Here is a 13,144-nt window from a genome sequence, read left to right on the forward strand (position 1 = left end):
GATAGATAGATAGATAGATAGATAGATAGATAGATAGATAGATAGATAGATAGATAGATAGATAGATAGATAGATAGATAGATAGATAGATTTTACAGACTCAAAGTCCAATGTACATAAAAATATAACAAATACAATAAAAGAATAAAAAGTACAATAAAAAGGCAGGAGGCAGTCATACCAATGTCTCCAAAGTACAGATGAGTATTCTCCTGCATTATATTTAACGTTAGTCAGCAATAGAAGGACATAATTAAGAAGCATACGTTTTTCTTGACTGGTCAAATATGGGAGAGATCTTTGCATCCCTCTAATAATAAATATTTTGATACTTATGTAAAGCATCAAAATATGAGATGACAAGTTGGCAGATAATAAAACTGACATTTTGGATGAATAACTAMGTAGTAAAATGTTAAAATGGAAGATATGTCCTATCCAGATTTGAAGCTAATTAAAAGACAACTAAAGGTAATTTTATTAACTATCTTCTAGAGATTTTTAACTCAAAATATTATCTCGAAAATGGTTCCGCTCTKCCACTTTTGCACAGCTTAATTACTGCAAAAGCAAGCATTCTACTGTCATACTTTGACTTTAGCTTTCATTCAAATAAGCTGTGCGATTTTCTTGGCTTGTTGCAGTGCAACACATTCCCTGCAAGGGAGCCTCTGTCACTCAGCAGTCAGACAGGATGCAGAGAAAAGGTGGTGGTCTGCACAATGCATCAGTTCTAACGAAAGGAAGTGACAATCGGAATCTCCTCAAACCACGCTTCTCCATGTTTTAGGACACTGAAACTGTGTTGCATAAAGTGACTTTTGTTGACTCTTACGTCAAATTTTATTTTTCAGTTTATAACTGAGATCACCAGAAAACCCATTTAACACTTTGCATAACATAATAAAACCCTTTTATATTGTTTCCTTATATTGTTTCTTTTCCAAATTGGCATACTTTGTTACTGATGTAGTTTTGAACATTCTGTTCTTTTTCAATGATTCTTGTCAGTAAAAGAGGAAAAATGGCACACTTGTCCCTGACAGCACTGTCTGATGAAGAAAACAAATGTTAAAACAACTGAAATCATAAAGCCAAAAACTCTTTGACCTAGATGATTTATACAGTTTCTCAGATTCTTAAACAAATTGAGAAAACGTGGTACTTTTCCCCTTCTTTTAATAACTCAATTAGGTGTGCAAGCAGCTCTCTATTGTGACACATCGCGCTACATGTAGGTGTCTACAAACCTTTACTGTAGTTTCCCCAATTATTGCGCCACTATTGATGGTAAGCGTAAACAGAAGAATAATTGTAGGGAAATGAGCATAGAAAAAAAAAAAATCAAGAAAAGACTTCAAAGAGTCACTGCAATGGATGTCTGCAAGGGTGACGAACACAAGCTCCCCCCACCCCTGACTGGCTGTGGTTTTGCTCTAACTCATATAAGTTGAGATGTGAAAATGTGACGTTTCTGGGAAACACAAACCAGTTACTCGAACACAGGTTGGCTTCATGGGCTCTCCTACACTCAGTTATGATCATCTTTCTACTTTATCTCATGGAAACYTTTCAGCACTTGAGTTCACTAAATGGATACATGATATTTCTGCTCCTCGCAACAATCAGCAAAGGTAAACTCGTCATTTTATTGTCTCTAAAGAGCCATTGTTAAACTTCTATTGACAGCACAATGATTCCTGGATAATAATCTTTCAAATGAAAGAGACAAATCAACTAAAAGTAAAGATCAGCCACAGAACATTGGTTAGCTTATCAGCATTATGTGGTTTGCACTAGCAGGTGACATCCGCTCAGCGCTGTCTGGGCTGCCTCAGCAAAGACCTACTGATCAAATTCAAACCGATACCAAACCTGTTATACAGATGCTAGTTTAAAGTTACTGTCAGATTTCTGTTCAAATTAACTTCAGGCTCTCCTTGGAAGAGGAAAAAAGTATATATATTTTATGGTGAATGTTATGGTACAAAAATGTTCAAGTGTATGTGCCTAAAAACAGAAAAGGGAAAAGAAGCACTATTACACCAAAATCTACAACAAGCCCCCAAGGGGGAGTGTAAGGAAATCCATTTATTGGATAATTTGGCTTAACAGCTGCAAAGGAAAAAACAAAAACAAAAACATACCATTTAATCAAACTGATAATTTTTCTGTTTGTTCAAATATAATTGTCTTGACCTAAATAGATGCATAACAKTATTTTCTCCTAAGGGTCAGCATGTGAACCTCCTTCCAGTCCTCTGTGCTTCCGACAAGATGAAGACAAGAATKTTTACATCTGTGAATGGGATTTCAACACCAATGAAACAGAAGTGACATTTGACTTGTACTTTAAGTGAGTACTGCTCARTGTTGAAGAGGCAGATTTTGCAAACCGAACTCCTAAAAGAAAAGTTGAGCAGCATGTAGATAAACTCCTTTCAGTTCTCTCTAAGGACTGAACAGGCAGRAGATAGGTCACCATTTCCTCTAGTAGGRAAGTGAAGCTTTAATACTGCAGATTTAAATGTCATCATGAGAGTTTACCATGATTAGACTGAATGCTTTATTTATCAAAACATACTAAATGATTGCTAAATTGGTGCAAATGTTTTGTCCCTTGTGTGATGTTTTATACTGAAAAAAAAAACGGTTTATTATTTTATGTTGCAGCTCTGAGGTTAATCTTAGCCAGTGGTTCTCTGTAGAGTCAACTATAGGTTCATGAAATGCCACATGATAAAAGCAACAGTACTGAATGGATAAGAATAATACAAACAGTCATAAAAAATWAGTGTACTCTTGCTGTTTCCATAGGATTAAGGTGGATCTGACAAAGACTCTTGATGATAAGATCATCAGCAGTATCTGTGTATAAAAAAAAAAAAAACTTTTTGGCACTGTACAATTTCCAATTGATCCTAGCTATCAAACAATCCTAGCTATCAATCAGTGCAATCAAGTTCACTTCATTATTCAAGTTGATTAAAAAAATTGCATTGAGCGCTGGAGTTAAGACCATTATGATAGGAGGTCAGGAGAGCAGAGACCTGTGACGAAGGTGCTCAAGAGGCTGTCTGGGCATCAAGTCAGGAGGYCATCAGCAGAAGCTGAGCAGCACAGGAAGGAGATTATGCAAATGCTTGAAGACTGAACTCTAGCAATGCAGGAGCTTTGAGGCCAGCAACAGTGGAGTWGGAGAATCCAGAAGTCGACAACAGYGACTGAGGATTCTGAAGACCGATCCTAAAGGCAGAAGAACCCAGATGATGGCTGGCGACAAAGGCGAAGGAACCTTTGGGTAGACAATACTGGAGGCCCAAGGAGCATTGTAAGACAGGGACCCATGGAGGAGCTCTGTAGGCTAGAACACTTGGTGTGTGTCTGGAGCCCATTCAGGTGCTCAGGAGGCTGGCACTGAAGCCAGATACATCCTTGGAAGAGCCCAGAAAAAGCTAGGCTGTCAGAGAGGAGGATAGCAGCAGCAAGGTCAACTTCTGCTGCTGCAGGGGAGAGAGAWGAGTAACTTCTGCTGCAGCCTTGAGATCTGTTGGGGCCGCTGCAGGCGGATGGGTTTTATGGTTTTGATACGTGACACTAGTTGTGAATCTTGGAAATGACAGCGAAGAAGACGAGGAGAAGTGCAGGCCACAGCCCGATCCCTTGGAGGAGGTGTAAAAGATCAGCTAGACCCACCTCATGTGGAGAGTGCAATGCGTCGGACACAGATGCACAACACTGCTGGTTGCACCGRTGTCCTCAGCGTGAACAGATAGACCAAAGAGAAGCAGACGACCTCACAGGAAGCCAGGGCAAAAAAAACAAAAGAGTTAAGGAAAGAGAGAAGCTACATCACTAGGGAGTTTTATTCCTGACAAGGGCCAGGTGGCTTATTAGTAAAAGACTTCTGCTAAGATTCGAGACCAGACAGAGAGAATGAAGGCAAGAGAATGACGGCACAAGAGGAGYTGAAGAAGAGTGAACATAGACCAGGAAGCAGGCAAAACAAATCAAAAAGAGACAAAGAATAGAACATTGTAGATACACACAAAAAGTTGTGATTGGGCAGGCTTTCCACAAATAATCTGGACTATTGTAGACAGAAAAATCAACAAATAGGGAATCATTAACAGGCATAAGTCCACTGTGCTTTGAGAACCATGAAAGAACTAGTGATATGTATCTCACACTAAGTGTAGTTTAAATKAACAAGAACTGCACAGTTTTAACACATATAACTGTTTCCTACATATGATGTTGATGAGAATTACAGTAAAAACATAAAGTTCATGCAAATAAAAARTGTGTATATAGATCAAATTGTGGTTTTAGTATGGCAAGTTGTATTTACTCATTTTACAAACATGTATTTAATTTGATMATTTTTACATCTCCATTTTTCTTGCTAGTGACAGTTCTGAAATTGCCTATAATTACAAAATTGGAGAATTTAAGGAGAACCACATAGAGCTCGGTGATGAAAGACTGATAGTCGCTTTAAGAGTTGACATGTGGGTGACGGCTCGTGCTGGAAAATCCACCTGCACCTCACCTATAAGGTCTGGAATATTGCAACATACAGGTACTGGATGCACCAAACAACACTCAACCATATGTTTTCRCAAAATGTTTAACAGTTGTTTTTCTCTGCAGTTAAATATGAACCACCACAAARTATAAGTGTGTCCTGGTTGRGRAACRATCTCAGCTTAAGTTGGGAGTCTAAATATCCATCTTTAGCTGAGGTCTGGTTCAGGAAAGATCATACAGAATCATGGGAAAAAGTAAGGTTCATTGCTCTTTCTTTACAAGTTCTTATGTTTTTGCATTTCTGTTAAGCTACCTATTGATTAATGCTAATTTATGTTGACATTYTCTTACAGARACWAATGAATACTACCAATAAAGMTCCTAAGCGTGAGTGCACAAATATTCCTTCAGTTAGTCTTTCAAATTATATGTGAATCTCTGGATCTCTGCTTATATTCTGGTTTCCTTTTCCTGCTCTGAAAACATTGCATGTTTGATATTAAAATGCAAAATTGCCTAGGCACGGTAGATTGTAGCCTTTCAGCAAGAAGGATCAAACTCTGAACATGATTGACAGCGCTAAGGCACTCCTCCTGGCTCTCATTGGTTGCTTCTGACCAAGTGGTGTAATTCTGCAGAGTGTTGTATGACCATAGGGAGGCAGAAGAGGAGCTCTGTGTTTTCATTGATTACCTGTCTCATACTATGCTGTCATGATATAGTAATAGTTTTTACAAATATTTTAAAAAATATATTCTTGATCAAAGTTACCTACTGCAGCTTTAATGTAGCTGAATGTAGTCCATCCATTTTGTTTACAAATGGATGGGTAAACAAAAAGATTACAAATAATAGTTCATTTATTKTTATTGAAACAGAAAAACTCCTTGTTTTTATAAGAATACAACTTACCAGGTTCAAATCAGATAGATGGAGCAGATAGATACCTTTAGGCCAAATGCCTAAAGGYGGAAAACTAGCAAACATACGTAAACACCGGTCATAAAACAATATAGACATCTTTAGAAATACAAATCCATACAAACAAAATGTACAAATTCACAATCCTGGAGAAAGTCTATAGTAAGTTAAAGTATAGTGATATAGTGACATGACATGAAGGAAACAGACAATAAGCTCAACAGAAACATGTTCCTTTAAAAATCCTATGCAAAATTTTGTGCATGTGGAACAATACCAATAACAAGTAACCGGTAATAATCAGACTGAGTCATTGTTTAAGATGATTGCATGTGGAAGGAAAGGTGTTCTGTATCTCACCTGCTGTGTGGTGGAGCCAGGGTTGGTCCAGATTGTCCATGATGGACGATAATTTGTTCAGTATCCTCCCCTTCTGCACAGTCTCAAATTCAGTTCAACATCAGTTACTCAGTCAAATCCAAATCTGATTGCTTGAAATAGGCACCAATATTAAAACCACTGTAAATTCCACCATCCTCTACAGCTGGAATCCTATTTAATTCACATCTTCACACAGCAACATATTTTATTAAAACTCCTGAAATATCAATTTGGTATTATTTATTTATTTATTAATCAAAATTGTTATAATTTGTACAAACTAATGCATGTCATTAATAATTACAATGTTGAGATCTTGGTGATTGGTGGATATTTTAGTTGATGTTGATGTTCTGACCCTTTTCAGGGCATGGTTTTTCTTTCCACGTCTAGGTTTCATGTTTTGTTTGCATGGCTTGTGGGTTTTTTTTCTTTTGAAGTTCAGTATTGCTCTTTATGTGTGTGACTGAAGGTACTAGGGTGTGGTAAGCTCTTCATTTAGAAACCTAGTTGCCGTTCAGCTGGGTTGTGTGTTCTCATTTAAGGTTGGGTATAGTTGCATGACTCATTTCTCTGGACATCTTCACATAAAAATCAGCATTTTTCTTTAGTTCAAGTAGAGCAAACATAAGACAAAAATCACCATGTAATGTGCAGCTCTGAAAAAAAATATTCCTGTTTTTTCCCCAGGGGTTCCATGTCTGTAAAATAAAGACGTATGATTAATCAGTCATCCATTATATCTTTGGTGTGTTATTATCTTTCATCTCAGATGTGCACTCCTGCTGCATATGGACTAATAACTTACATGCAAAATTCAGATATCTGAAAAGCAAATGAGGAAACTATAACGTATGTTAGAACCGTTGCCTTGCAGCTTGAGGTCTCCGGTTCACATTCTGGTCTCTTTCTTCATGGTGTCATGCTTAGTGGTGTTGAGCTTGGACCAAGGCACAGGAAATCTGACAGTTTGTCCTGAACAGTTTAACAAATAAAAACGGAACAACGTACAAAACTTGGTTTGTGGCACAACAGCTATAAATATGATGAGAAAGGAATGGAGAGCGATATAGGAACCAAAAATGTAATCATAGGCAGTGAGGAACAGCTGGGGAGTGAATGGAAGCTGTGTGTTACCCTGTGATGCACTGGGAACCTGTCCATGGTGTAACCCGTATCTCGTTTAATCGTTTAATGGAGATAGGCACCAAGCGGTGTATTTGTGCAGATCGGATGCACAGAGGAGCAGATATAGAAAATGGATGGATAAGCAAAAAGATTTCAGATAACAGTTAATTTATTTTTATTGAAACAGAAATACTCCTTGTTGTGAATCTTCTGAAGAATACAGCTTACCAGGTTCAAATCAGACAGAGGTCCATCCAGGCTGAAAACCCGCTGTGGAGCGACTGGTCACCAGTTGTGTTAGTTCCTGCAGGTAAACCGATGTAATTCCCTGCTTTCTTTTAGTACAGCTGAAAACTATAAGCATACATATAAGCTTTTAAATCCTACAAGGTACACACAAAAATCATGCTTACTCATTGAAACCGCACAAGTGCATGCAATTGTACCCACCAAGACAGAACTTTTCTGTAGATATTAAACAAGCTATAACCATTAATCTAACCTCATAATTTCAATGATCATATTATCTTTATAAGCAATGTAAAGACTGTGTCTGGATTTGTGAAAGTAAATAAAAAAGACAGAGTGCTTTAAAAATATGATTTCTTATTTGGTCTGATAAAAAAAAAAAATGTAAAAAATATTTTTATTATTATTTTTCCAACAGAATTTGAACAACCTCCATTAGTTYGGAGCACAACAACACTCTTAAATGGCACTCGACAAGTCAACCTGACTTGGGAGGTAAGTAAGTTTAATTTACTGGATATTTTGTTACATAATAAAACCTACTGAAACAATATCATAACAGAGTTATTTTAACTAGYTTAGAACCAGTGTTCCAGCAATGTGTAACTATCTACTGCATAACTTTAAATTCTGATAAGGTGCATTTTGTATTACAGTTAGGAAGTATAATTATAAACTCTATAAACAGTGGATAAAACAATTAATAGCCAAAAAMTCACAGGAAAAATAAGCCAAAATTATGTCAATAATAAGAAATTGATATTGGGAGCATTCTGTGAGTTTCTGATATGCAAAATACACTGTGTGTACTTTTAGCATGCTTTATCTGGTAATACTTACATGTTACTGWAATAGTATACATTTTGGCAGAACTGGACACAATTTTGTGATMAAATTTTTGCATCACACATATTAATATTACTTTTAAAGTACTATTTATCAGTCATATTGTGTCTTTRGGTCATGGGTTTGACAAATTTGTAACAAATTGGGTCTGTGTTACTTCAGGCGAGTAGCATAAATACTTTAAACTTATGAKGTCTTTTAGAAACCAAAKGATTCGCGGATTAAAATAATAACTTTGACRTCTGCAAGTCCTTCCAGCTGCTTGAAAGCCAAATATGAAGAAATTCTAAATAACTCCAGGCTATTAAACTGTAGATCCCAGTCTTTCACTTCAGCACAAACTGAGATTTGTTACCTCTGTGTTTCCACTCTGACTCAATAGAGCGGCAAAATATTGTGRCAGACACTTAACGGGTGAAACAGTCATTAACAGTGCATATTCTTCACCAGCCTGGAAGCCTTGTTCTGTTGCTCCATCCTGTCTGTCTTACTCTTTCAGYTTGTGGCTCATTTTTTATCATGCATAACAATTTTTTTTAAGAAACCTGTCTAATTCAAGTACTTTCAAATACCTTCTGCACATTTGCATGCAACTTTTTAGAGAATTTCCCAAAACCATCAACARATTTTCTAAGTCACTAGCTCTCCTTTGTGTTTTTATGCTGYACCACTGTGCAATGGGAGGTGGGGATTTTCCATTTGTTTCTGTATATAACTCAATGTCTGTTCGTCTCATCAGCGAATGCCCCAGGCAGCAGCCGTGAGACGCGTGACTTATATCGTAGACGTCACACAATCCTCCCTAAGGTGTCCCTGTAAGAAGAGTAGTCACAATACCATGTGGAACAGATACACCGTTTATGTGTCATACTCAGCCGCCAACATCACTGTTATTGCCAGAAACGCGGCAGGGTTGTCTCCTCCAGCAGTCGTGCATGTGCCAGCTGCTTCTGCCCCAGATTTAAAAAGTAGGTCCTACAGACTGTGTRCATGAACATGTTTATTTCCTCATGTCAACCACAAATGTTTTCATACCTTTCCTCGCTCGTAGCTTGTGACGAAACAATGCTGGATAAGAAATTAAAGAACAAAGTGTGCCTTGAGTTTTACGAGCTCCAAGACGCAGATTTGATACCAGAAAGAGTTTGGTGTTTAACGTCAAAGAACAGAACAAACAAAAGAAAGGAAATAGAAAACAGTAAGTTGGATATTATGGTTTCTGCACTATTTTTTTATATCACAACTACCTATGTAATTTTTGCAGTTTTGCTCTGCCATGATGAAAATGATCAAATGTGGCTCCCCAGACAGCTGAAGCACCTGTTCTGTTTCCGTTACAGACATGAAGGACTACACACGCTACCTTTACTTTGAACACAAATGTCATGCTGGCAAACCACAAACGGGGAAAATGTGCCTATACTATAAGAAAGAGGGTGGTAAGTGTGTGCACTCAGCACTATAAACCTGAATATGATGCAGGTGGAATACTGCATTATCAACATTATTGTTCATATGTGCTGTTRKGCTCCTCAAACATTGATCACTTCTTTACCAGCTCACACTCCCATTTGTCATCCATGCCGTTACGCTTCACTTAGTTGTTTTTTTCTTGGTAGTTAAGTATTTATGCTAAAGTAGAATAAATGATCCTGAAAAATTCAACTCTCTTGTGTRATTTATTCATTTGTTTATCAGTTCTGATCATTTAACATCACAATCTCTTTCCATTGATCAAGGTGAAGWCAGATTTGGGCAAATTGAACTAAGACAGATCGAACAAAATTAACAACAATTTTTTAGAGTCATATTTTGTCTCAAAAAAGAACATAGTATCTAAAATTAGAACATATGGTTTTCAATTAAATTGTGATTAATTAATTACACTCTGCAATTAACTATATTAAATGTAATCAAGTACCACTACTAACAAAAACTATTTCACAACCAAATTATAAKCAAGTGGGTCAGTCTTGACCGGTATAATCTGGCTCTCACTTAGTTCTGATTCTGTATTTCTTCAGTAATTTATCCATCAAGTTCTTCAATGGGAATCAACAGATAATGTTTAAGCATGTACAGCTCAAGAGGCAGAAACAGCCTGATAGTTTATCAGGTGTACTGAAAATGGGGTGTCTCTTTTCTCACTGGCTTAAATGTTTAATAATCATTTTGAGAATTTTCAATTTGGGTTGTGTACGTCTGTAAAACCTTAGTTAYGATTTTTGCATGAAAATATTTGTGCAAATTTAAACTCTTACAGGGGATTTTTTTTGCACATTTTTGCTAGAATTGTCTCCATGTATGCCTTTGTTTTTGCATAGTTAGTGGAAATGCTATGCAATAAATTACATATTTCCATATTTTGTTACTATTACAGTGAATATCACTTCATAGTTTTATCCCTGGACACAATATCAAAATTGACTGGACAAATAATAGATATACCAGTTATTGTTGTTGTTTTTGTTGTTTCAGTGCCAAGCAAAGAGCCACAGCACTTCATGGCTGTTTCTGACACACACGACTCTGCTGATCTAACCTGGAAACAAATTTCATATGAGCACCACCGTGGCTTCCTCACACACTACAAACTATGTACTGTAAAAATAAATTCACAGAGCAAGCCTCCAGGTTTGAAAGACTGTCTTTTCTCTAATGGTTTCTCTTAATTTGTAATGAGAAAGAAAATATATTTGCTTGTGTTTCGTCTCATTTGAACAGAGTGCATCAACATATCCACATCAGCAACAAAACACCATCTGAAAGATTTAACACCGGCAACCAAATACAACGTCACCCTGGCCGGAGTGACACAAACAGGAGAAGGGCCGGTAGCCATGGAGAGTTTTACCACACTGCGAGAGAAGCCTTTCAATGGTATCCAGCCTGCAAATTCAACTGTGTTGAAAAATAGGCTTTTGCATAGATCTGCATACTTTAAAATCACATCAGTGAATTTTCAAGTTGTAAATGTCTCATCCTTCTGCTTTTTAATCTGCTATTTTCTCTTTGTCCTTAGTGTGGATAAGCTTTGGATTGCTGCTTGGGTTTTTCCTCTTCTCAATATGTTGCACCGTTGTCTTGAAGAGGTTTGAGACTTTCTTTTGCAAACATATTAATATCAAATGTCAATGTCAAAGTTCTTCACAGATACGCAGTTTAGTGACAAAATGTTAAAAAGTTCAGCTAAGCTAAGTTTTGTGAGGCACTCTACGTCATGTTAAAATAATGTAACAAGTTTAAGTTTTTAATTTTTTAAAGGTTGTCATATATTGCTACCCTCCATTTAAAGTTACTGATTATTTACATTCCTTTGTTGTATGCTGTCATATTGTCTATTTGATTTTCCACTCTCCAATTCAATGTCTTTTTGTAATCTAGCTGAATTTTCCATATACCTCACATAAAATGTGATCCAACAATAGGATTCATGAGTTCTTTTTTTGTTTACGCTGGATTCTAATCAYGTGCGTCCTATTTCAAAGCTGGCTTTCTGAGAACAAGGTTTCACAAGTTGCTGTTGTGTAAACATTTTATGTTCTGTCTTGTATTGTTATAGAATCAAAAATAAGGTGTTCCCTCCTGTGCCGAAACCCGTGATGCCAGACTTCAGTCTTCGTCCACCAGAGAGCGAGGTAAGAAGCTCTCCACTGATTTTTTTTAAACAATATTTTCATATAACATAAAACTTTGTTTGACTCAAATTTGACAATTTCTGCATCTAGTCTCTTGAGGCAATTTTAAATATACCTTTAGTGTATTTTAAAAATGCACTAATTTGGGCACATTGGTTTCAACAAGGAAAGTCCCTATCAAGTATATAGAAAGATGATGTGAAAGAACTACTAACATTTTATTTCCCCACAAAGCAGAAGCAGTTTTTTATTTAAGAATCAAACAAAATAAATTTGACGTAAATACATCAGAGCAGGTGGTAAGCAAATAGATTTTTGGTTTATCATAAACAAGGAAAAATAGCACACTTCAATTTATCCATATAGCAATGCTATTATTTATGTTACACCATAAAACTGTATAAAGCATTTGAAAAGAATGCATAAAAAAGTTATGGTGCAGATATATGCAAAATTCTAATTATTTTAATAAAATGTGAATTTTCAGTCCAAAACTAACCATACAATCATAGGTTCTTACAGCCCATTATATTCACATTTTCTTACACAAAAGTACAATAAATAAAAAACATCCAGAACCAAAAAAAACAAAAAAAAGGATAAAAAGTTTTGTATGAAAATTACTGAGTGTAATTTACTGGTATTACTTTCATCTTTGATACCAATGATCATAACTTAAAAGCAACTTAACGTCAGACTTTGTAGTTGTTCCTGTGCCCCAGAACACTGACTCTGTTCTCTGCCGATGTGACCCAATAACAGGAGATGTGGGAGAGGAAAGAGGAAGTGCACGAGGTCACGCTACACAGGCTCATTCCAGAGCAGAAGCCCGTTTCAGAGGCCACAGTCCTGAAGGGCGAATGGGATGATGAGGCAGGGCGGCAGGTGGAGAAAGACGGATGCTGCTCGGGAGAATCTGACGATGAGAGATTGAGTGTTGCCTCAGGAGACGACACTTTGAGGAAAGCAGACTTGAAGGGCCTGGAACAGGTGGAAACAGAGTTGGCCATGCTGATATACAGGAATGGTTTGGTGTTTGATGTGAAGTCAGAATCACTTTGAGTCACTTTAACTGTTTAACTGCCTCAACAGCACAAGACTGTGCAAGCGTTGACAAAAGTTTGCCTCTGTAAATAAAACTGTATCTACAAATTTTATTTTTTATTTTATTTAATTTTGTATTTCTTTTTCGTTTACTTTGTGTATATTTTCTGGAAGTTACTGATGTCTAACTCAACATGAATTCAATAAGGTGCCAATACTATATCAGAAAGCAGAATAATTCACTACTGCTTCATATTTGCACATTAATATTTTCACACTTTTCAAAAGATGGACGGGAAATCCTGAGCTGGTTTGTAGCATTTTAATATCTTCATTGTATTTTTCTTTTATTGCCTATTAAAACTCAAGTAGTCAGTATCTTTGTTTTCTTTCCTCTTCCATTGTTG

At 36.6% G+C, this 13,144-nt stretch overlaps 1 protein-coding gene across 1 annotated transcript; it reads left to right on the forward strand.

The window, feature by feature from the left end:
- Positions 1-1,493: 1,493 nt before the first annotated feature.
- il12rb1 (interleukin 12 receptor subunit beta 1) lies at positions 1,494-13,144 on the forward strand. The gene is made up of 14 exons (XM_017304259.1): positions 1,494-1,634; positions 2,233-2,356; positions 4,410-4,582; positions 4,654-4,784; positions 7,135-7,270; positions 7,628-7,704; positions 8,795-9,023; positions 9,107-9,253; positions 9,396-9,494; positions 10,534-10,689; positions 10,780-10,935; positions 11,078-11,147; positions 11,618-11,693; positions 12,456-13,144. Exons 1-14 carry the CDS (start codon positions 1,538-1,540, stop codon positions 12,753-12,755), a joined length of 1,971 nt encoding a protein of 656 aa, XP_017159748.1. The 5' UTR covers positions 1,494-1,537; the 3' UTR covers positions 12,756-13,144.

Source organism: Poecilia reticulata, linkage group LG4, assembly GCF_000633615.1.
Source record: "Poecilia reticulata strain Guanapo linkage group LG4, Guppy_female_1.0+MT, whole genome shotgun sequence".
Lineage (NCBI taxonomy): Eukaryota > Metazoa > Chordata > Actinopteri > Cyprinodontiformes > Poeciliidae > Poecilia > Poecilia reticulata.